A 25,112-nucleotide genomic window follows, 5' to 3' on the forward strand; every position below is an offset into this window, starting at 1 on the left:
ATATAAGAAGTAGAGTATAGAGTTGTAACGCTCCGCTTTTCGTGAGACGTTAAAAACTAATTCGGCAAAATCCTAATTGCGAAAATTTCGTTCTTTGAGTGTTGAGTCTAAGCTGTGCCAAAGATCTCAATCTAAATCCCTCCCTTGTCTCGATACCCTGTTATCAAAGATCGTCTCCTCAAAATTTCCATCCCAATATAGTCCCGAAGCTCGATTTCTTCTATTCGGAATCCCCTCCTGGAACCCCATCCGTGAACTTTGTCGAATGCCCGAAACCTAACTCCGTCCAAGGATTCACCTTCGCGTCATAAGCTCTCTCCTTGGTTCCTTCAAACCGATTCTCAAATTCGATTTCAACCTCTCAGGTTTTGATTCATCTATCTTCTCCATGTATTGGTTCATCAATCTACCCTTGTCTTCTTTCTCGAACTTCTGACCCAAGTCTGAATATGCAAATCGAGATCACTTCCACCCTTGAACTCAAAATCCCAAGATTCAATCCCTTTCGCCCTGAGTTCTCCCCAAAATGATTTTCGTTCCGAAATAGTCTCGAAGTCCGAACCCTTCTATTTGGGCTTCTCTCCAAAATCCATACCCACATATCTCGTTGAGTAGTCAAACTCAAACTCCCAAGTTACACTCTCTTTCTCTAAATTATCCATCCCCTGTTGACTCGTCTCCGAATATTGTTCCCTTCCTCGACTCCTTCCTATTCTCCCGAGACCGAGTATCAACCTCGAAATTCGAATCCAGACTCTAACCCTAAAACCTCCCAATTAAATCTCTCTGTGAAAGTCTATTGAACCTCCCTCATAGGTTGGATTCCTTCATCCTTTTTCCGGTCCACCTCTTCCTTCTCTTCCATCCCATCTCTCTCTGAGTCTCGATCTATCTATCTATCGATCGATCCATCTATCTATCTACTATACCTATCTATCTGTTTATCTATCCATCTGTCAATCCATCTGTCTACCCGTCCCTCTACCTATCAACCTACCTTTCTGTCTATCTATCTAACCATGGCATTCTACCGCTATCTCCCTTGTTCCATTTTTGAATAATGATCTTTCCTTTTTGAAATCCTCTGAAATAATCCTTCGTGCCGCCAAATATAAATCCATCCCAAAAATACCAAAATTCCTGCTTTTGAAGCCCTTCCTTGACCCCCTCCCTTGGATCCACCTTGAACCCTCGCGTACAAATATACAAATTGAATTCAAATTCAATCTCCACATCAAACTTCTCTCCAAATCAAACCTTCCGGTAAAAGTCTATTTTACCTCCCTCGTGATGATTTGGGCCGAAACCTGCCGCTGGCCCATCTCTTCTCAGCTCCCTCCATCTCCACGTGCGCCGCACGTGACCACCGAGAGAGAGAGAGAGAGAGAGAGAGAGAGCTCTCTCTCTCTCCCTTCCCTCTCTCGGACGTTCTCTCGCTCCCTCGTCCTCTTCCTCTCTCTCGCTGCCTCTCTCTCTCGTTCGATCTCTCTCTCCCACGCAAGCGCTGCCGCCATCGCCGATTTCCCGCTGCCGCCTTTCGATTTTCGGCTGTGCCGCTCGTCCCCGCGCGCGCGCGCACACTCGTGACCGACCACCCGGTCGCCGCCGACGCCATGCGCTGCCGCCTTGCCCCCGCTCCATGCCAAACCGACCGCCGCCGTCATAGTCGACGTCATCCATGGCCCCCGCCACGCCGCACCCGTCCAAGAGTGGGAGAAGCAGCTGCTCTCCCTCTCCTCCTCCTCCTCACTCTCCCTCTCCTCTTTATGGCAAGGGACCAAGCCCCTTTCCCCCCTTCTTTTTCCTTTTCCCCGACCACCGCCGGTGTCACCACCTCTGAGCCGCTTGACCGCTCGCGCCACCTGCCTCATCTCCTTGACCGCCCCAAGGTCGGTTCTCTCAAACCGACATCGCCACCTACAAGACCCACACCCCCTCCCATACCTCCCGCTTCCTCTCCTCCATCACACCACTGCCGCCTCGCCGTTCGTCGTCGTTCTCGCCCTCCTCTGCCGTCGTGTGTGTCGGAGAGCTAGCGAGCACGAGGAGTCGACAAGGAGCTCCGCGCCGCCCCATCCTCGCACCTCTCCATCTCTTCTTCCCCGACCGCGCCTTCTCGGTGCCGCGCCGCCCCGCCGACGCGTCCGCCTCGCTGCGACTCCATCCGCGCCGCCGACACCGTTTCTCTCGTCGGTGAGCTCCCCACTGAACCCCTTTTCCCTTGTCGCACGCCGCGCCGCGCCCGCCGCCGTTCGTCACATCTCGCCGCGCGCCCTTGCTCTATCCTGGGCGTCGCTCGCCGTCGATCGCCGTCGCCGGCCTCTCTCGGCGTCGCCCGTGCCCTCTCGGCCGGTGGAATGAGCTCGCGACCTCGCGTAGATGCTCCAGCTCCAACGAATCGAACCCCCGTTGCCCCGGTGAAGTTTTCCCCCTTTGCTCGCCGCCGACGATCGCCGTCGAAATCCGCCGCCGTCGGCTCCCCTCTTGTCAATCCCTCTCGCCACCACGCTCTCGGGGATCCCCTTGATCTCCCCCTTGCTGTCCCAAGGCCGTCGGCCTTCTCCTTTCTCTCCGCGCCATGTCGCCGCTTCCGCCGCCGCCTAACGCCGCCGTGCGTGCGCCGCCGGTGACCATCGGGTCCCGCGTCACCACGTGCGCGTCGCAACACCATACCGGTTCGGCTAAGCCCGAGCCCGCGCACCCTTCGCTCTTCTCGCGCGCGGCCACGTCGGCGTGCCGTCGTACCTCCCCTCTCAAATCCGTGCCGTTAAACGGATCCCCCCTGACCTCCTCTAGCCGCCGGTGCTGGCCGCTCGCTCCGGTTCGCCACCGCTCGCCGGAACGCCTCGCGTGTCGTTGGCCGTCCGATCCCGGGCGCCTCCTCCTCCTCCTCCTCCCCTTTCGCCCCTGCCCGCGTGGCCGGCCACGTGGCAGCCACCTCAGCCCCGGGCCCGCTTGACTGGGTCAAGTCGCGCCCAGTCAGCCTCCTCCCTCCGTCCTCCCTCCCGTGCGCGCGGTCCACGGCAAACCGTGCGGCTGCACGTGGGCCCACCGCCATCCGTCCACCCGGCGCGCAGCGCCCGAACCGCGCGCATCCAAAACCCTAGCGCCCGCCCCCGCGTGCGCCCCCCCACCGTGAACCCAACCACCGCCATGTGGGTCCCGCGCGGTGGACCGCGTCCACCCGCGTCGGCCTCTCTCTCCCCGCGCCCCTAATGGGCCGACCACCCGCGCCCGCGCCGGCCCAATGGCCTGACCGCGCTGCGCATGACCCTTGGGCCGAGCCTAAGCCGCCCGAGTAAGTCTAAATCACATCCCTCCTTCAATTTCTTTCCAAAAAGGGTTTAATAAATTATTAAATCCTTTTTCCTTTGATTAGTAAATCCAATAAACTTCGAAAATCCATATATTCCAAACCGCTCATCCGATTGACTCCGTTCCACTTCCAGTAATTCTGTAAAATTGAGATCTATTTAATGGCACTACTAATTAGTTTAAATAGGATCTTTCTTTTGGTCCTTTGTTTAGGTTTTCGATTGTTTGCGTATAGTTGCGGTTATCGGATTTTCGTCGATCGCGGGTTTCCTCGAAGATTCGTGAAGCTTCGTGAAGACCTTGAGCAAGGCAAGTCACCCTTTGATCAATTGCCCCTATAATTGAAAAGTCATTATTATTTTGTTTGCAACTTGCATTAGTAGAATCACACACTTAACTTGCTTGGCCTCGGTTTGCGTGCCAAACCGACGGACCTACCCAGTAGTCGCTCTAATTTCCGTAGGTCGTAATACCCTGTTTCCTTGTCGCTCCACCCTTGTGGTACCTCGGTATTCGTGCTCTTTGAGCGCGTATACCAAATATCCCACATACACCGTTGTTTGTCGAAAACTTGGGAAATGGGTTTGTGAAGCCTTCAAAACCCGACATGTGGTGTCGGTGTGTTTGAAAATAAAATGATTTGTGAAAACTCGCGATGCGGGGGTTGTGCCTATGTGGCACTGTCCCGTATTCGCATATAAGGACCGATTCCTGTGGGAAACTCATCGAACATAATCAAAGTGCAACCACAAGGTGGAATGGGACACCCTGGCTAAGTAACTAGTCGGTTCAGGGAAACCTCGCATGCCAATAGTTGGGAACGCCGGGGCGGGGTCGGACAAACCGGGTTCCTGGTAAGGCAAGGACGAGAAGCTTGCTCACTTACCGATCAAGGTGGTTGGAGTTTGATTTGTGAACGCCTAAAATGGCCTATGTTTATGTGAGGATTTGATCCTTCTATGTGGCATGAGGTAACCCTGGGTCGGCTTGGGAAAGGCTTTGTTGCGAACCTCCGATACCGACGGGTGATCGGAATAAGTTCGTATCTTGTGGGTAAAGTGTACCCCTCTGCAGAGGTTAACTAACTGTTCGAACAGCCGTGCCCACGGTCATGGGCGGATGTGAGGTGGTTCCCATTGCGTAGATTTGTTTGCCTGTGCTTTGTGAAAAGTTGTTTAGGTGTGGGAATCGTAACCAGAATCAGCCTATGTGGCAGATGGATGACCTGAGTGGTCAAGAAACGAATCTGTGTGATTCGGGATGTCTGCGGACATCATAGACTAGGCTTCCCGAGTGGAAGCGGATTGTTGTGCTGCTAGGCAGCTGGACTCTGGGAGTCCGAGAAAATGAAAAAAACTCTGGGAGCCGATTAATCAAGTGGAATGACTCTGGGAGCCGAGAAGTAATGATCTGACCCGGGAGGTCGGTACATTACTAAATGAGCTGTTGAAAAAAACATCTCTTAAAGTCGAATCGAGATGCAAGTCTCTTTTCGGCCCAAACTTAGAAAGAAATAAATCACTTAGTGATTTTAAAATGTCTTCAAATAAAAGATTTGCAAAACAACCTTGCCTCTCTTCCAAGCTTGCATTAAACACCTAAGTTCCCGTGACTTGCTGAGTACGAAAGTACTCACCCTTGCTCTATATAAATATATACATATAGTTCCTCCGCCCTGAAGAGATGATGAAGTGAAGTGAAGATTAGGGTTTCGTCCTGGTTCCTAGCCGTCGCCTGTGGTGTTGGGTGTTAGACCGTTGGTTCCGCTGCTGCTGCTGCTGCTGCTGCTGGTGTTTCCTCGTCCGCGTCGTCGGTTGTATTCTCGGGCTGTCTGAGCTGCAACCTAAGTTGAGGTAAATAAGTCCTCTATTTATTTTAAGGGTTGCTATGATTCATATTTGTCACCGTGGGTACCAGCACTATGTCCTGGGACTGGTACCGAGATCGCGGTTTCGTAGGAAGCGGTTCGCGCCGTTTTCCCTACGACACGCTCCTGTCAGGTGCCGTTGTACGGCGGTATCAGATTGGGGTGTGACAAGAGTCCATATAGGAATTTAAAACTTACTAAAATTTAGATAAACATAATAAAATTAAAAGTAGAGTTTAGAGTCTGTATAAAAATACAATTTACAAATAACTAAAATTTGAAATTAAGAAAAACATGGGAAGAAGAGTTTAAGGTCAATATAGAATATAAATATAGTAATACAATTTAGAAGTAAATGAAATTCGAAATTAAAAATTAAAGAATATTGAAAGATGAGTTTAGAGTCCACATAGAAATAAAATTAGAAATAATAAAAATTCAGAAATAAAAATAAATAATATTGGAAGAAGAGCATAGAGTCTATATAGAAATAGAATTTACAGAAAATTCGGAATTAAAAAATAGAAATATTAAAAGACGAGTCTAGAGTCCATATAGGAATATATATAATTTACAAATAACTAAAATTTGATATTAAAAATAATTAATAACTAGCACGCATATAAAATATAATATGAATATTACACATTGTAGTTTTGTAAAGTTATTGTAAAATTTAAAATTATGTTGTCATTTTAATATATTTGAATAATATAATGAGAAAACATAAATGCTATTATATGAGATAAAATATAAAGATGCTAGCCGCGCAATCTGCGTGGGCCACCATGCTAATTATATATTTATATAGATTTATTAGCATCTATATGAATGTGGGCAATGCTAGAAAGTCTTACATCGTGAAACGTAGGAAGTACATTTTAGTACGCCACATTGACTGCAATATAGACTCATCAGCATAAAGTCATATTGGCATGTCAGACAGATCACAACCGTCAAAGCGTGTTTTTATCCCTAGATGGGATATCCTATCATTTTTTGCATGTCACCTAAATAGTCATAAAAAAATAAAAAAAAATTGATACAAAATATATCACTCCACATACATATAAATTGAAAATCAACTTCTACAAATTATAACAAAAATAAGTGTGAATATACGTTAACATGTCAGTTTAATTTTTTTTAACTTGTAAAAGTTGAATTTAACCGTGCATATTTATGGAGTAATATTTCATATTAAACTATATTGTTATTTTCTTTCAAATTTCTTGATGACCATTTAAGTGACATAAAAAAAATGAGTGGATGTTCCCTTGTGGGATGAAAATCCCCACTAAAGGTATATAAAAGAAACAAGTCGAATGGGGATGGATTCTAAACTATCGAGGGGACATCTCATTGTTATTTGTATGTCATCCAAATGGTTGTGAAAACAAATTAATAAGTTCAATATGAAAGATTAATATGTGATAGATCACTGTGCAAACATAAAAGTTAAAATTCAACGTCTACAAGTTAAAAAAAACTATGACTAATTAACATATATCCATAGTTAAATTTGTTTTTTTTTCGTTGTAACATGTAGAAGTTAAATTTGACATTGCATGCCTGTGCAGTGATTTATCACGTATTAATATATCATGTTAATTTTTCTCATAACTATTTAAATGACATGTAAAGGGGTGTCGTTTGAGAGTTTAGAATAGTTTTACAAGTCAAATCTCTGAACTGTTATTATTTAGTCACTACAATTATTTTCTTTTCAATAAAAGAAAATTTCTTTTTGAAGCCATATTTATGCACATTTTACCCAATCAGTATGGATTACATTGTGCGCAGATAGGTCAAACTCGGAGTAAACAAACAACTAAAAGGAAAATAAGAACTCTGCCATGAAAATTAATGATTTGCAACACTCTGATATCCAAAACTTATATGTTACAACACTAGTTGCTTTTGAAACCTGCCACTCGTACCAAGTTTTGCTGTTGCATGCTTGCCGCTATGCAACGAAGAATTCTTTTGAGTAACACAAAGATAAGTGTAAAAATAAAATATTCACCAGATAAAAACAACACCGCACGCCTCCACACTCCACTGTTATTCAGCTAATCGGTTCACTAGTTCAGCAGATTGGCAGGGGCTCGCCGTTCCACTCCTTGAGGCACTCGAGCAACGGGTCGATGTGCTTGCCTTCGTTGATAGCCACAAGAACCTTGTTCAGCTCCTCGCCAGGCGATCGTGTCTTCTCGCCGGTCAGGTACTTTGTTCCGAGCTCCTCGCGCACGAACCGGTAGAGCGGATACGACCTGCACTCGGTGATTCTGCTGGGAATCGCCGCCGTGCCGTTCTCCACAGCCGCACGTGCGGCCTCGATCGCACCTGGCAGAGTCGCGCGCAGCTCCTCCTCGAACTGCGCGACCTTGGCGAACACCGAGGTGTCGGCGTTGAACTCGGCCGCGCCGTTGGCGAGGGCGCGCTCCACGAGCACGTTGCGCAGCTTCTTCATCAGCGGGTAGTTGTGGCTGCACGGGTCGTCCGCGTACGCGAACACCGCCTCGCGGTCGATCTCCTTGAGCAGGTCCTTCTCGCAGAAGCGTGCGACGTGGAGATCGCCGGTGGAGTTGGTGCTGAGTGTCTTCTTGGCCACCGTCATGACGCAGCTCTTGACGGCGCTCTTGACGTTCTCCTCGATGTGCCGCAGGTCGACGGCCTGGCAGAGGGCGATCAAGAACGTGGAGGACATGAGCTTCAGGATGTCGATTGCCTCGTCGGTCTTCCTGGAGGAGATGAGTCCAAGAGAGTTGACGTCCTGGTTGTGCTGCTCGGCGCTCTGGACGTGGTTGGTCACTGGGTTGCCCAAGAACTGCAGCTCGGAGCAGTAGGAGGCCATGGCGATCTCGGCGCCCTTGAACCCGTAGTCCAAGCTCGGGTTGCGACCGCCAGACAGGTTGGATGGCAGGCCGTTGTTGTAGAAGTCGTTCACGAGCTCCGAGAACTGCGCGAACATGAGCTTGCCGATGGCAGCGATGGCGAGGCGGGTGTTGTCCATGGACACGCCGATGGGCGTGCCCTGGAAGTTGCCACCGTGCAGCGCCTTGCCGCGGGAGACGTCGATGAGCGGGTTGTCGTTCACGGAGTTGATCTCACGCTCGATGGACTTGGTGGCGGCGCGGATAACCTCAATTTGAGGGCCGAGCCACTGTGGGGATGTCCGGAGCGCGTACCGGTCTTGCTTCGGCTTCATCAGTGGGTCGAGCTCACCAAGCTTCTTGGCATGCTTCATGTAGGAGCTTCCCTCCAAGATGTGCTCCATGATGGCGGCGGCCTCGATCTGTCCTGGATGGTGCTTGAGCTTGTGAGTCAGGTGGTCGGTGTACTCCGGCTTGCCGTTCATCACCTCGCAGAACACGGCCGAGAGGACCTCGGCGAGGATGGCAAGAATGTTAGCCTCAAAGAGCACGGTCGATGCAAGGCCAGAGCCCACGGCAGTGCCATTGACCATGGCAAGGCCTTCCTTGGGCTGCAGCTCGAAGAAGCCGCCCTGGATGCCAGCAATCTTGAACGCCTCAGCGGCGTTCACCTTGCTGCCATCTGGTGCAACCGCCACGGCGTTCTCGCGCCCAGTGACAAGGCCGGCAATGTAGGACAGCGGGACGAGGTCACCGGAGGCGGTGATCGTGCCCCGGAGCGGCAGGCACGGTGTGACGTTCGCGTTGAGCAGCTTGGCGATCGCCTCGAGGATCTCGAACCGGATGCCGGAGTATCCCTGGAGGAGTGTGTTGATGCGGACGAGCATTGCCGCGCGGGTTGCCTCCGCCGGCAAAACATGACCGTCGGTGCCAGTGCCGAACGCGCCGGCATTGAGGAATCTGCCGAGAAAACAAGCAAATTTATAATTAAGAAGGCGTCCAAAGAATTTGCACAGTAAACTGAACTAATCGCAGTGACCAGGTAAACGTTACTGCTTATTTGGAATCCTAATCCTCACCTGATGAGCTCTCTTTGCAGAGCACCACCCTCCTTGGTCCTCCTGTGGGACGTGGCGCCGAAACCGGTGGTGACACCGTAGCTGTCCGTGCCGTTCATCATGCTGTTCATCACCCAGTCGCTGCTGGCCTTGACGCGCTCGCGGGCCGACTCGTCGAGCTCCACCCTGGCCTCGCCGGCCGCGGCCACCGCGGCGACCTGCGCGATCCTCAGGCTAGCGCCCTCGATCTTGACCAGAGGCTGGCGGTACTCCGCCACCATCCTCTTCACCTCGTCGAGGTGGCTCCCCGTCATCTCCTCCGTGGCCTTCCCCCAGTTCAGCGGGTCGGCGCGGGGCGCCGCGACGCAGAGACCACTCATGCCATTGGCAGAAACGCGGCCGTTCTCGCACTCCATTTCAGTACCAGAAGATGGATCGGTTAACCTAGCACAGAAAGCGTCGAGAGAAGAGTATATAATGGTTCTAGCTACTCGATTAGCTGTTGTGAAGAAGAGCTAGTGTACTACTGCACTGGATGGTGCGGCTCTTCTTGGAGGGGAATGGAGGGGGAGGCGCGGCTTAAATAGGCGGGTGGGTGGCCTGCAGGACGGATGACGGAGGGGGGTTGGTGATGGTCTGGTGATCCAAGGCGAGAGCACACGGTCACCGCGTCGCGGAGTAGGAGAGAAAACGGGAGGTTTTTGGGCTCTGCGGTGTGGAAGTTTCGTGTGCGGCGCTGTGGCTGTGTGGTGGTTGGTGCGCGCCTGCGCGGCACGGGGTGTTGGTGGGGTGGGGGGGGGGGGGGGGGCGCGACGGACTTGCTGCGTCTGCGGCTGCCCGGTCTCCCGTTCCTGGCTCGTGCTCGTCACTTCGTCAGTCGTCACAGTGCTGCTGCTTTTGGTACTCCTCGTCCTGGAGAGAATTGCTATGACTGACTACCACTCCTTTTTTTTATGGATGGAAGTGATCCGGTTTTTTTGGTCAATGTGTATCATTTCTTTTATCAAACGAACGAGACATGGCTTCTGCCTTTAGTGCCCCAAAAAATAATGTTTGATGAGTCTAACTTCTCAGGAAATAACCGGTCAAATTTTTTTTTTGATAGAACAACCGGTCAAATTTTGTAAAGCTAGCTGAAACAATTTGCAATTCAGTATTCGTTGCTCGGTGCATGCCCTATTCAGAATGCATTTCGTTCACCGGGGCCGGGCCGGCGAAGATATTCAAAAGGTATTTACTAGTTTGAACATATCAGCGAGACCTGAATATGATTGTGCACACACATAAGACCACGTTCCAGTCAATGTCGCCGAACAAGTCTCTGCTTCATTTCCATACATAGGTCAGTAGGCGCGACGGCCACCATCTGAGCGTGGGGGGGGGGGGGGAACATATCAGCGAGACCTGAATATGATTGTGCGCACACATAAGACCACGTTCCAGTCAATGTCGCCGAACAAGTCTCCGCTTCATTTCCATACGTAGGTCAGTAGGCGCGACGGCCACCATCTGAGCGTAGGGGGGGGGGGGGGCTAATGGGCGATCGATCGCCCGGCGATCGCCCCAAGCGATCAGCCCCCCCTCCCCTATACTCCATACACTCTTCCCTCCTCTCCCCTCTTCCTCCTCCCCTTCTTCTCTTCCTACTACAGTACACCACACAAAATTTTTTTAAAAAACAAAAAGTTAGAAAAATTTATTTATAAAATATTATATATAGAAAATTTGAATTCAAATTCAAATTTGAATTTAAATTCAAATTTGAATCGGGTATGTAAACTTTTGACCTATAAACTTTAGGTGTATAGACTTTAGATGTATAGAATTACTATATATAGAAAATATTTGAATTCAAATTCAAATTTGAATCGGCTATGTAAACTTTTGACTTACAAACTTTAGGTCTATAAACTTTAGATGCATAAAAATACTATAGAAAATATTTGAATTCAAATTTAAATTTGAATCAGATATAATTCAAATTTAAATTTGAATCGGGTATGTAAACTTTTGACTTAGAAACTTTGGGTCTATAAACTTTAGATGTATAGAAATACTATATATAAAAATATTGAATTTAAATTCAAATTTGAATCGGATATAAAAACTTTTGATTTATAAACTTTTGGTCTCTAAACTTTAATGTGTAAACCTAAGGTGTATAAACTTTAGATGTGTAAACTTAAGGTATATAAACTTTAGGTGCATAAATTTACTAAAATAGGAAAATAATGTGGTGTCAAAAAAGGAAACCAGGTGGAGGGAGATAGGGGGAGGGGGATCCGCGTCCCAGGTGATCAATCGCCAATTAGGATTTCCGGCCACGCACCAACTAGCTACTGCTGCGTCTTACTAATGGGGCACCACTGCAGAACACCCCAGCTGAGCGTGTCATGTTCTTATCTCATCCCTTTCGTTCACGTGATTCACATCATGTACTAAACTAAACATGCCGGCTCTCGGTCAAGTCCATGCTAGCGTCCGATCGAGTCCTCGTCGGTCAGGCGTTCTCTTGTCAGTCTCCCGCGTCTACACACTCATCTGAAGAGCAGTTGCCACAAATGTCCCATGTGGCCATGTTTAATCCCATGCAACAGACAAAACTGAATAATTCTGCGTCTTTTTCTATCTTAATCTTTGGCACCCTTGTTCCTCGTTTGTTCAGTTATCGCACACAGGCTGTGCTCTGCTCCACGTAAACGAGAGAATGGAGAATCTCTGAAACCTCGAGGGTGGATTTTAAACTCTCGAAGGACATCCCTTATTTTCATGGCACTTAAATAATTATAAAAAAATTAAAAATATGTATTTATATGTGATATATCACTTTACAAAACACGCAAGTTAAAATTTAACTTTTAATAGTTGCAAAATAAAATAAATTTAATTTAATTTTCTCATTGCAACATGTAAAAGTTAAATTTTATCTTACATGTTTGTGAATTGATCTATCATATATTTATCTTGCTGAACTTTTTAAAATTTTTGTGACCTCTCGAGAGTTTGGAATAGTTTCCATGAAATCTCATGACTTTTAGTGAACATCACGGACCATAATTTAAGAGGAGGGGGAAAAGAGAAGGGGTTGTTTGCCTGTTTGGTTCAGTTGTTGCCCCTAACTGTTCCGGCCGAACACATAAAAAATTAAGAAGATAGGTAAAACAATGAGAGTCATTTGTGTATTATAATTTGATTATTAAATATTTAAAACTTAAAAACTTAATCAAAATAATTTTGAAAGTAACTTTTCTATAGAAACATTTTTAAAAACACTCCCTTTATTAATTTAGAAAGTGTGTAGGTGAAAAAGGAGGATTTTTTCTTCAAATTGTGTTTGTCTCAAATATAGCCTAAAGAAAGGAACATCCCTAAATGGAACGTTAGTTGGTCCATCTCATATTCTCATGTGTCAGTGAGTGAGAGAAACCACGAGAAGACCGGGTCGATGCGTTTGGCTAGATGAGGCCGTAGCAACACCAAGCTCGTACAATAGTGCATCGCTGATGCATCCATGGAATAGATGTGTGATGACGTGTCACATATGACCCTTGAACTGAGTTGAAATGAACTGGGATTTCAGTTGGCAGAAGAAATCAGAGAATGGGTTTGGTGGTGTGCATTTTATGTTCGTGTAGCTGAGGGGGGGGGGGGGGGAGTGTTTAGATCTAAGGTGTAAAGTTTTAGCGTGTCATATCGGTTATTATGGGACTTTTTAGTTTCCGAAATTTTTTTTGTGTTACATCGGATGTCGGAAGGGGTTTTTGCACATAAATAAAAAAACTAATTTCATAACTCGCCTGTAAACCGTGAGACGAATCTTTTGAGCCTAATTAATCCGTCCTTAGCACGTGTGTGTTTCTATAGCACTTATAGCTAATCATGGACAAATTAGGCTCAAAAGATTCATCTCGCGATTTCCCCCTAACTGTGCAGTTAGTTTTTCTTTTAGTCTATAGTTAATGCTTCATGTATGTGTAAAAAAATTCGTTGTGATGTTTTTGGGAAAAAAATTTCGGGAACTAAACTAGGCCTATATATATAGTGTTGCATGGAGTGTTCGAGCACTAATAAAAAATTAATTACAGAATCCGTCAGAAAATCATGAGACGAATTTATTAAGCCTAATTAATCTGTCATTAGTAAATGTTCACTGTAGCACCACATTGTCAAATCATGGAGGAATTAGATTTAAAAGATTTATCTCACAAATTAGTCGCAATCTATGTAATTAGTTATTTTTTATTTTATATTTAATATTTTATGCAGGTGTTCAAACGTTTAATATGACAGAGTGAAAAATTTTGAAGTGGGATTTAAACAGGGCATGAGATGCATTGCCCTTTAAATATGGCGCAAGTGGCAGGCCGGCTGGCCGGGCGAGGCTGTGATAAACAGGGCCCAGATAGTATGCGAGAACGTTGTGTCCGTGTCAGGATGGCAGCACTAGTTCTTCGCCACAGGTTATGTGAAGTGTGAAGTGGTGGGCGTCTGTACAACCTTTATCCTAAAATGAAGAATATGTCACATCTCATTCTAAATTGCTTTGTTTAGGGTGGAGGAGGTATCTAGAGCATGTGTAATGTTTGTTCCTATACAAAGTCCTATAAATAGGCTCCACAGTAAAGATAGCACCTTGTGAAAAACTCTGCAGTGTATAAAAACTCTTAGGACCCTTTTTATTTAGAGAAAAAACATAGAAATCTTGGAGCATTTTAATCCTATAGAAAAATTTTATATGAAACCTTTTGAAACAAGTGATTGAATCCTATCATATCCATTGAAATTACTATGGAATGAACAATCCAATAGAGATTATGGAGAAAATTTAGCAAGAGCTCTAACCTCTTGGAAATTTTTCTTTAAGTCTATCTTTCTCTACGATTCTTGTATTTTTCCTGTGGTTCAATTAAACGGCCATTACAATATTCTTCCTGTGTTTTGCAATTATCTGTTTTGCACTTGCATTACTATTAGAATCTTACGTTTTTTTTCTGTTTCTCTATTTTTTTTTCATTTCTACTGTTCAAAGAGGCCCTTAGAGGTGATATGGGTGAAACCACTACGGTTAGATAAAGAATATTGGACTCTCTCTCTTTCAGGACCAGACATTATATTGGTACTGATCTCTACGTAGACAGTTGAAAAAACATGTATTCCCTTCGTCTCACAGAGACTATATTTTTTATTTCTGTATCCAACGTTTGACCATCCGTCTTATTTAAAAATTTTTAAATTAAACTAAAAAATAGACACATATAAAGTACTATTCATATTTTAACATCTAATAACAATAAAAATACTAAACACAAAAAATCAAACGTTGTATAAAAACTGAAAAAATAAGTTTTTTTAGATGGAGAGAATACGTTATTTAGGATGGGTTCTACCCATATCTCTTTCTCTATCCTTTAGGACCTCTTTCAAACCAACATTGCATCGAGACCTGGTGGTTGTTGTATCGAGATCCCGTGACTTTTTAGAACTTGAGCCATGGCCCTTTTTGGATTTAACAATTCAAATTAGCCACTACTACCATACCGAGGCTAGAATAACTTCTTTTTGGCTGAAGTGATCGTTTTTTTGCTAACAGTGCGCTGAAGAATAATAGATATCCATTTTACATCCTGCAATGCTAGTCACACTGGCAACTGCACATGCTATGAATCCGGTGGTTGGTGGCTTGGTGTGCAATTACTTCAATGAACAAAAAGAAGTGTTGTGTGCGTCTTAAGGCCGTGTTTAGTTCCAAAATAATTTTTCAAACTTTCAACTTTTTCATCACATCAAAACTTTCCTACACTTATAAACTTTCAACTTTTCTGTCACATCGTTTCAATTTCAACCAAACTTCTAATTTTTAGTGTGAAATAAACACAGCCTAAAATGTTCTCCAGCCTGTAGCCTTTGCGGAAAAATGTTAACCTAATTAACCGGCTATATAGGATTGAAGCCATATTATGGCATTTAACTCATGATGGCTGGATTGCGAGTACTCCTTTCTTTACGTAAAAAATCAACTTCTAAAAGTATATTGAGCAATTTTACAGTTCTTTAAGAGATATCACGAGATAAAAAAATTGGATCTAAAAAGGATATGAAACCTTTATCCGGATTGTTTCCTCTCTTTGTGCTCTCATACGTGTTAATTATCCATAGGGTTTGTAACTTTAGAACTTGCTTTAATCTGGCTTGTATTAATAAGTGTTAACTGCCAAACCTAACTGAAAAAACAACATGAAAGTGAAGCAGAGCCGCAGCAGCACCATTTTAGTATGCACGTGCGCCTAATTAGTCAATAGTCATTGCATACGTAACCAAAAGAGAGGGGGGGGGGGGGGAAGAACAAGTGTTAGGCACTAGCACTACTGTGTGACTAAGTACAACAACGAATTCTTAAACTCCTCACCAACCCATTACGAATTGGACCACTTTTTTCCCCAATGCTTGAGTTCAACAAATTTAACTCACCAACAAACCCATTTTAACATTAGTCAATAGTCTCTTCCAACCTTTGTTAGCGACTTTCAACATTGCAGGGTGCAGCTTGGTAGCTGGATGCATGGCGCATGATCAGATTGTCTTCAGTCTTCACCAAGACGCCAACCATGAATTATGAATATACCTTGAATGAAGAGGATGATGCCTGCGTGTGGTTAAGAGATAATATTGTGCATGATTAATTTGTTTCGAAATATATATACCCCCTCTGTCCCATGTCTAAAATCTATCTATCTATCTATCTATTATATACTAAAAGTCCATTAAACTTCCTATAAACGCTCCTAGGCTGTCACGTGTTCTCCTACAAACACTCCTAAGATGCCAAGTAGCATTCTAAAAATCTAACCGTTGATTTTCTTTTAAATTGGCGGGTCCAACATTTTCAACCATTAGATCGAATAAAAAAATAAAATCCTCCTCTCTAAACCGGTCCCCACCTCCTCTACGTTCCCCTCCTGGCCTCCTCCAGTAGGTATGTACGTACTCCCTCTCTCCCCTCATCTCCTCTTCCCTTTCCTAATCTTCAAATTCACTAATTACATGTCTTATTTAATTCTAGATACATGTTATTCTATGCGTCATATTCTTTACATCGCAACCAAATATAACAACGAAACATTTTTTTTATTTAAAAAAAGTTGACATCATATATTATATGTCACCTTAAATAATTCTACAAATATGTTTCGCTAAATTATATCGATGGTATCCAAGATATAGTAAAAGTCCGTGAAAATTTCTATAAATGCTTCTAAGCTGTCACATGATGCTTATATAAATGCTCCTATAACGCCACGTGGCACTCCAATAAATTAGAAAAAATCTAAGAAAAAAATAACTAGCCTTTGATTTCACTAAAATTAATAGACCCATCACTCCAAACCGTTGGATTAGATTGATTTTTCTCTTTCTTACGAAGAGATGTCCCCTCTTCCCGTGCATATGCATGTATATACCTCCTCTCCGTTTCTCTTTTAAGGAAGTTCTTTTTTTGCAATCGGATGAAATTATATGGTCTATTTGTGTCATTATGTTATTATGATTAAAATCACAAATTAGAGTTTAATACACCTGTTGACTATAATTTAGCTTGTAAAAATTATGAAAAGAAAGTGACATTATATATTGTTTCATGCTATATAATAACTTCACTAGAATGTAACTAAAATAGATCTACAATGATAGAAAAATGAAGTTTACACCAGTATAATTTTACTTGTAGAAATATATTCCCTAAAGAAACTTGTAGAGATATATTAGGCGCATTTCGACAACTTGCATGCCATATCTATCCATTATATGCTAAAAATCCACTAAAATTCCTACAAAATACTCTCAAGCCACCACGCGGGACTCCTACGAACACTCCTAAGCCACCATATGACACTACAATAAATCTTAGAAATTCTAAAGAAATACATAATACACCTAACCATCGATTATTTTAACTTAAACATGGTGTACATATTATTTTCTACTACTATTAACAATATAAAATGGAAAAGACCCACTTCCCATCCCTTCACACGTCATGTATGTGTTCAAGTGACGTCTCCATACGTAACTTATCTCTTCTTCTCTCCCCTCACATCCTCTCTTTTTTTAATGGACAACATTATGTAAAAAACAATAATTAGAAAGATTAATGATTATAATTCTAAAAGTTGCATATTATTTTTAGTTTGTTTCAGTTGTTGTTTTATTTATAACTAAATAAATAGTTCAAGTTCCATATTATCCATATTTTTATATAAATTTAAAATACATCATTTGAACATTGACACCTATGCTTTGCATGGAAACCAAATAAGAATGAGACATTTCGAAGAGGTTGACTATATGCATTAATTATTATGTCCTATTAAATCAGTATACTTGATAAAAATTGATTAAACGCCCCATATTGCACTCGTAAGTAACCATGTATCATGTCTCAAAAACTAGAAATCGATCCAACTTAACTCGATTTCATTATTTTCACCAATTAGATCTATTTTTGGAAGAACCATAAGTCAACACATGTCATCTATTTTTAGAAAAAACATAAGGCAACACGTGTCATGTCTTACAAGTTACAAAAAACAATAAAAGAAATGTTGAGAAAAAAGAAACATCTCTCATTGGTTTTCACTAAAATCCCTCCACCTCCTTCATCTCACATGTAGAAAACACTGCCCTCCCCTTCCTCATTTTTGTAGCTACTAAACTGGAAGAGAAACAATCAATGTTGAAACAACTACAATTTTTTTATAAGCTACATGTCTGTCACGCCCCGAACTAGTACCGACCGGAACTAGCCCGTGACGCTCCAATTTAACCTGTTAATCGATACCAGTACCAGGAAACAGTGCTGGTATCACAGGAAGACAGATTATCACAACAACAGAGGTCTCTTTATTATAGAGTAGAGGTACAGTCATGTTGGGCTGCGGACAGATCCCGAGCTCACAACTGCATTACAAAAGGGAAGCGGAAGCCAGGACTTGGACCAAACAACACAGGCGCGACTTGGGAACTAGGCCGAAACCCTAAAACTCATCGTAGCCGGCTTGCTCCTGGAAGAACTCCTCATCAGCAGGATCCGCTTCATCTTCTTCAGCAACTGGGGGGGGATTATTTATATAGAGCAAGGGTGAGTATGGGAGTACTCAGCAAGCCATGGGAAATAAGTGTTTAATGCAGGCTTCAAGGAAAGGCTGTTGTTTTTGCAATTGATTTTATTTGAACTCTTTTCTAAAAACAACTAAGTGAGTGCTTCTCAAACGACACGGATGGGACAGTGCGTCTCGTCTGGTCGGAGTATGTGCAATGTATCAGTCTTTTGAATTGATTCAAGGTAGGCACCCGGCCAACAGCTTTCAAACGGCCACCCGGGCCTAGCTGATCCCATCAGCTGCAGGTTTTCCAAACATCGATCCCCTTTCCACAACAGCAATTTCACAAGCAGTAGTCAAACAAAACTACGCTAGGAATCACCTCACATCCGCCCATGACCGTGGGCACGGCTGTTCGAACAGTTTGTTAACCTCTGCAGAGGGGGTACACTTTACCCACACGACATTACTAACCCGGATCACCTAGCCCGTGGGGATCAGCCACGTTGGGAGACCTCCAAGCTTTCATGACAAGGCATTTCCAAAGCCGACACAGGTTTACCATATGCCGACGAGAGGGGTCCCAGACCAACAACAGGTTAGGTCCCAGACCATACTGTGCCAGGAAGCCCAGGGGTCCTCCCCGACACTACCCCGGCGAATCCACATGTCTCTCGGCATCAAGGCTCCCCTGATAAGCTAGTTACTCAGCCAGGGGTGTCCCATTCCACCCATGTGGTCGTACTTGTCTTATGTTCGGATGAAATTTCAAGGAAACGGTCCTTAGGTGCAAGAGCGGGAAACCGTACACCCGGTACGTTCCCCGGTCCGCGGTTTTGGAAATTCATTTAGTTCGCAAGCACCGACCCAGGTGTCGGGTTTTCCAAGTCTTTTGTAAAACCCAAGTTTTACCCAAGATGTTTTTCAGATTTTAAGTTTGAAGGCGACCGTCGATACTCGCACAGGGTGCACGAATATCGAGGCGCAACTAGATGGTTACAAGGGGACATGATATAACAATTAACAAAGGAAGGATCAAATGTAACAAATTAGGTAGGTCCGCCAATTTGCCTTGCAGACGGGACAAACAGATTAAGTGCGATCCTATCAATGCATAATATTTTTCAAGTAACATAATTAAATTCAAATATAGGCTCAAGATGTTCAAAGGTGGCTTGCCTTGCTCGAGATCTGGAGCTTGATCCTCGAAATCTTCGCACTGCGGGTCTTCGGGCTCCGAAACTACGCGCAAAACGGGACAACTCAACAAACGGCGAAAATAAAGCCCTATTAATGACCTCTAAGCGTGCCATTAGATAGATCTTGAGATTTGAGGAATTTTGGAAGTTGAACGGAGTCAAACGGATTTACGGTTGGGAAGATATTGAATTTCTAAGATTATTGGATTTTTGGTCTAAAGGAAAAGGATTTAATTAAATCCTTTTGGAAAAGAAAAGAAAAGAAAAGAAAAGAGGGAGGGAAATTAGACTTCTCTCGGGCGGCTAGGGCGCGGCCCGAGAGAAAAGGGGCGGCTCGGCCGAGCTAAATGGGCCGGCCGGCCCAACAAGGCGGCCTAAGGCACGCGCGCGCGGGAGGGGAGGAGAGAGAGAGCCGGTGGACCGGGCTCACCTCGCGTGGTCCCGAGTGGGACCCGCTTGTCAGCGGCTCGGCTCACCGTGCGGAGGGAGCACGCGGCGCGGCGCTAGGATGGGGGAGGGACGCGGTGCATGCGCGCAGTTCGCGGTGGACGCGAATGCGGCGGGCCCACGCGTAGCCTCACGGCTCGCGGTGGAACGCGCACACGGGGAGGGGCTGACCGGGGTCGGCTCGACCCGGTCTTGGCCGAGCTAGCGCCGACGTGGCGCCTACGTGGCTGCCACGCGGGCCGGCGGGAGGTAGACGACGACGCCGGCCGGAACGGACGGCGGACGACAGCGGCGAGCGGCGGAGAGAACCACGGCGATACAGGTGAAAGCGAGCACACCGGGTGGTTGCACAGGACGAGGGGAGACGAGCCAACGGCTCGGATTCGCCGGAGGGAGCACGGGAGGCGGCGGCAATGGCGTGGAGGCCAACGGCTCCTCCGACACGCGCAACGACGAACGGCGACGGCGAACAGAGCACGGGAGGCGGCGGCAATGGCGTGGAGGCGAATGGGAGAGGAAAGGAAAGGGGGAAGCTTGGGTTTATAGGGGCGACAATGTCGGTTTGGGAAGCGACCTAAGGTGGTCAAAGGAGAGGGCTAGCGCTCGGCGGTCGCGGCCAAAGCGGCGACAGGGAGGAGGGAGGAGGATGACGCTGGCGGGAGGAAAAAGGGGAAAAGAGGGAGAGAAAAGGGGGCTTGTCCCTTGCCTCTTTGGGAAAAGGAGGAGGGAGCAGGGGCGACGCGGCAGAGGGAGGAGGAGCTCTGCCTCTGTCCCTTGGCAGCTTGCGCGCGGAGTGGCGGGGGCCGGGCGATGACGACGGCGATGACGGCGGGGCGGTTTGGAGCAGGGCGACGACATGGGCGGCAGGCGCGGGCAGGCGCGGCAGAGGCGGCGACCACGCGGCTCTCGCGCACGCGTGGGCAGAGCGAGGGAGGGGCGCTCGGCGCGGCTCTCGCGCACGCGCGCGCGGCGCGCGGGCAGAGCGGAGGAGGGAGGGAGAGAGAGAGAGAGAGCGCCGGGGAGGGAGGGGGAGATGGGCCGAGAGAGATTCGGCCCATCGAACCTGGGGGAGGCAAAATAGACTTTTGCGGAGGAATTGATTTGGGAAGGATTTGGATTCGGGATTGAACTCGACGATAGATCGGGGATTTGAGATCTGAGATGGCACGGACACTAGACAACAAGCAAAGAAACAGATTTCGCAAATAGAGTTTTTAAGAGATAGTTTTCCCGCTAGGCGCCACGACGGAACGGGCGCTACAATGTCTGATTTCTATCTAATTATTCTCTATTTATAATTAAACTAACAATGTAATATTTATATATGCATATATTTTGCCGTATAAGAATTATAGCATTTGGGCACAGTCAACCCATGCACTATGCACCACATCTAAATACATTAAAATTTTGACAATAAATTTTATGTCATTATGAAAAATTCTACAAGCATGCATAGCTAAATTAAATCAATAGTATCGGAACAAAATTTTCGTCTTTAATTTGCCAAAAGAAAAAGAAATAACTCAACAACACAGAGTCACACCATGAAACATATATAGCTAAATTAAGCGTACACTTCGTAAACAAGAATAACTAACTGAAACATGAATCGTAAAAGCCGCTGCATAAAACATCGAGTTCCTTTAGTTAGAGAAAATAGTCCAATTACTTAATTTTTTTTTCTAAATGTGCTCAAATAATCCAAATAAACAAAATGATCTTTTATAAGTTCCAATTAATATTTCACCATTATAAGTTCTCAAACACAGTCTACAATGCATGTCCACGTGGATGCATGTCACGTCCCAAAACGACCCTAAAAAATATCCTTTAAATTATGCCTAGAATAATTAAAATCTGAGTGAAAGCCTCCAAAAATTAAAATGTGCAAAGTTAAAAGTCAATTAAGGCTAGGAGGATTTTTGTATATTTCCTAAAAGCCTAAAATGTGTAAATAAATTTTAGTGGAATTTTCAGAGCACAAATAATAATTACCAAGAAATAAACAAAGTTAAAAATGTTTTATAAAAAGAAAAACCCTAAAAATCCTCCTTCCCTCACTCTGGGCCGAATCCGGCCCATCTCCCTCCCCCACTCTCTCCTCTCCCCCCGCGCGCGCCGCTGACGGGCGGGCCCACCCGCCACCCTCGCTGACGGGTGGGGCCCACCCATCATCCCCTTCCTCCCGCCGCTCCCGCCGCTCCGCCCGCGCCTAGCGCCGCCGCCGCCGCGAATCCCGCCGCCCCCGACCGTTCCCGCGTGCAATTAAGTGGGGGGGAAATATTCACCGTGATTCCCTCTCCCTTCCCCCCCATTTTCCTCTCTCTCTCTCTCTATTTCGGATGGAAACCCCCCCTAATCCCGCCGGCGCCATTAATGGCGGCCGGGCCTCCCACGCCGGTTTCCTTCCCCGCGGGCCGCCCTCTCTCACTCCCAACCCTATATAAACCCTCCCCGAGCTCCCCACCACCGTTTCCGCCACTCGCCGCCCTTTCTCCACGCCGGAATCGAGCTCGCGCCGTCGTCCTCTCTCTCCGCCGTCGCCGTCGACCTCCGGCCGGGCCTATCCGCTTGCCGGGACCGTTCCCCGCCTCGGCGTCATCTCCTCCGGCTTCGCCGCACCGCCGCCGACCCCGTCCACCGTCTCGCCGAGCTCGCCGACCGCCGGAACGCCGCCGTCCCCGTCAACCCGAGCCGCGCCACCGCCTCCCTCCACTCTAGCCTCCTCCTCCGTCACCCCCGTCGACCCGGGGTGAGCCGTGGACCGCCGCCTCTTTCCCCCTTCCCTTCCCCTCTCTTGGCCGCTGCTCCGCCGTGCCTATGGCCGCCGCCGGCGACCATAGGGGTGCAGGCGCCGCCTCCCGCCGGCCGCGCCGATGTGGCCGCCTCCGGGCGCGCCGTGTGGCCGCCGCGTGGGGCCCGGCCGTCAGCCGCCCGTGCCTCCGGGTGCGGCTGACGCGTGGGGCCCACGGTGCCGGTTGGTGAGCCCGTGGGTGCACCCGGTCCACCGTGGACCGAGAGGCTGCCGCGTGGGGCCCACCACTCCCGTGGACCCGGCCCGCGCGCCCCCTCCCCTCAGCTGACGCAATAAACCCTATTTTTAATTAAAATTTAAATGAAGAAATTCGCAAATATTCACTTAAAGAGCATATAAACTTCAAATGGCCATAACTTGGTCGTTTGAACTCGGAATTGGACCGTTCAAGTCTCTAATTTTTCCTTAAGAAGTCAAGAACCCATTTTTGTGCTTTGTTCCTGCTTGTTATATGGAGTTTATTAGAGTAAAAGCCTTTTTCTTCCCGTTGGTCGTGTAGACGCTGCAGCTTCGGAAGATCCGCTCTACGTGGAGGTTGAAGCCGACGTTTGGGAAAGTGAGCAAGGCAAGTCACATCATCCTTGAACATATTGAATCCCAGTTTATAAAATTATTTTGATTTAAATTAATGCATTATCGCTTTATTTAAATTCCCGCGTTATCACTGTTTTATTTAGCCATGCCTATTTACCTTTGTTATGACCTTATTATTATTGCTATTGTTATTATTACCTTGTTCACCCTAGGAAAATAAAACCCAAACTAGTGGGTACTCTATTCATGGTTCCACTTGTATGAATTTAGGTAGATGCTTCGCTGATTAATTAGACAAACATTAGGTGGTTTCATAACCTTAGACTTTGGGAATGCTCATATCATTTGGACATTATGGAATGATTGGACTATGTGGAAATGGACACACACCTCCCCCTCTATTCAAAACCCTTAAAATGGTTTTAGGCTGGGCTCGGGGTGCATGGTTTTGATAGTAGCACCTCGGCCACCATAAGGACCGGTCTTCGGGCCTCTGTTGCAAAGCACTACCGTACTTCCACATGTCTAGTGGGTAAGGCTTAGTTTGTGGCTCAATCTGGTTATAAACAAAGGTACACGGATGGAGATGGACGAAGTCGGGGCTCGATGGACATCTCTAGGACAAATGAAGGCTACACGAGCTGCGGCTCGGTAGTCGAGATGTCATGGCACAGGGCCGGTGTTCTGCTGCTAGGGGCTCAATCCTGCCTACCTGTCTCGAGGGTTCCGGCCGTAGGCGGGGTTGGGTCAGTACTCTTGTTTATGGCTAGGATGGGTTGGGAACTATGTCACGTCTTTCGTCCGTATGCCGTGGTGGTATGTGGCACATGGTTACACGTGAGGAAGATGTGTCTTGTGGGTAAACATGTACACCTCTGATCAGAGTAAATGTAGCGCCCGTTCCGTCGTGGCGCCTAGCAGGAAAACTATCTCTTAAAAACCCTATTTGCGAAATCTATTTCTTTGCTTGTTGTCTAGTGTCCGTGCCTTCTCAGATCTCAAATCCCCGATCTATCGTCGAGTTCAATCCCGAATCCAAATCCTTCCCGAAAGTCCCTCCGCAAAAGTCTATTTCGCCTCCCCCGGGTTGGATGGGCCGAATCTCTCTCGGCCCATCTTCCCCTCCCTCCCCGGCTCTCTCTCTCTCTCTTTCCCTCTCTCTCTCCGCTCTGCCCGCGCGTGCGCGTGAGCCGCGCCGCGCCGAGCGCCTCCCCCTCGCTCTCCCTCTCCCCGCCTCCATCCCTGGCGAGCTCCCCGCCCGCGAAATAGGCCCCGCGCGCCGTTGTTCGTGTGCGCGCGCCCGTGTGGTCGCCGCCCGTGTCGCGCCTGCGCCGTATGCGCCGCCCGGCCCCGCTGCCCTGCCGCGCCTGCAGCCGCGTAGCCGCTCGGCCCCGCAAGCCAGCGCGCGTGCCCGAGCCGCGCCGCTCAAATCGCCGCGCCGCCCGTTGCTTCCCGCGCGCGCGTGCCGTGGTGGCCGACCGCCAGGTCGCTGCCGCCGTCAGCCTCTGCCGCGTCTGCCCGCGCCTGTCGCCCGTGTCGCCGCTCCGCTCCACACCGCCCCCGCCGTCATCGTCGTCGTCATCGCCCGGCCCCCGCCACTCCACGCGCTAGCCTCCAAGGGACGGAGGCAGAGCTCCTCCTCCCTCTGCCGCGTCGCCCCCGCTCCCCTCCTCCTTTTCCCAAAGAGGCAAGGGACAAGCCCCCTCCAAATCTCCCTCGTTTTCGTCTCTCGCCACCACTATCGCCCTGTTCGCCGTCGCCGTTCGTCGTTGTGCGTGTCGGAAGAGCCGGCACGAGCAAGGACGCGGAAGGGGACTTCGGCCACGCCCTCTTCCTCCTCTTCCTCGGCCCGAGGCCGAGACGATCACGTTTCGCGCTGTCGGCTCTCGTCACTGCGCCCGCC

General features: G+C 47.2%; 1 protein-coding gene across 1 annotated transcript; it reads right to left on the minus strand.

Annotated features, from left to right (window-relative positions):
* Positions 1–7,013: 7,013 nt before the first annotated feature.
* On the minus strand, positions 7,014–9,668 carry LOC4330040 (phenylalanine ammonia-lyase-like). The gene is made up of 2 exons (NM_001416749.1): positions 9,138–9,668; positions 7,014–9,018 (listed from the first exon to the last, which is right to left on the minus strand). The coding sequence occupies exons 1-2, from the start codon at positions 9,530–9,532 to the stop codon at positions 7,272–7,274; spliced, it is 2,142 nt and encodes a 713-aa protein (NP_001403678.1). The 5' UTR covers positions 9,533–9,668; the 3' UTR covers positions 7,014–7,271.
* Between the last annotated feature and the right edge of the window lie 15,444 nt (positions 9,669–25,112).

Source organism: Oryza sativa, chromosome 2 (assembly GCF_034140825.1).
Source record: "Oryza sativa Japonica Group chromosome 2, ASM3414082v1".
NCBI classification, from domain to species: Eukaryota; Viridiplantae; Streptophyta; class Magnoliopsida; order Poales; family Poaceae; genus Oryza; species Oryza sativa.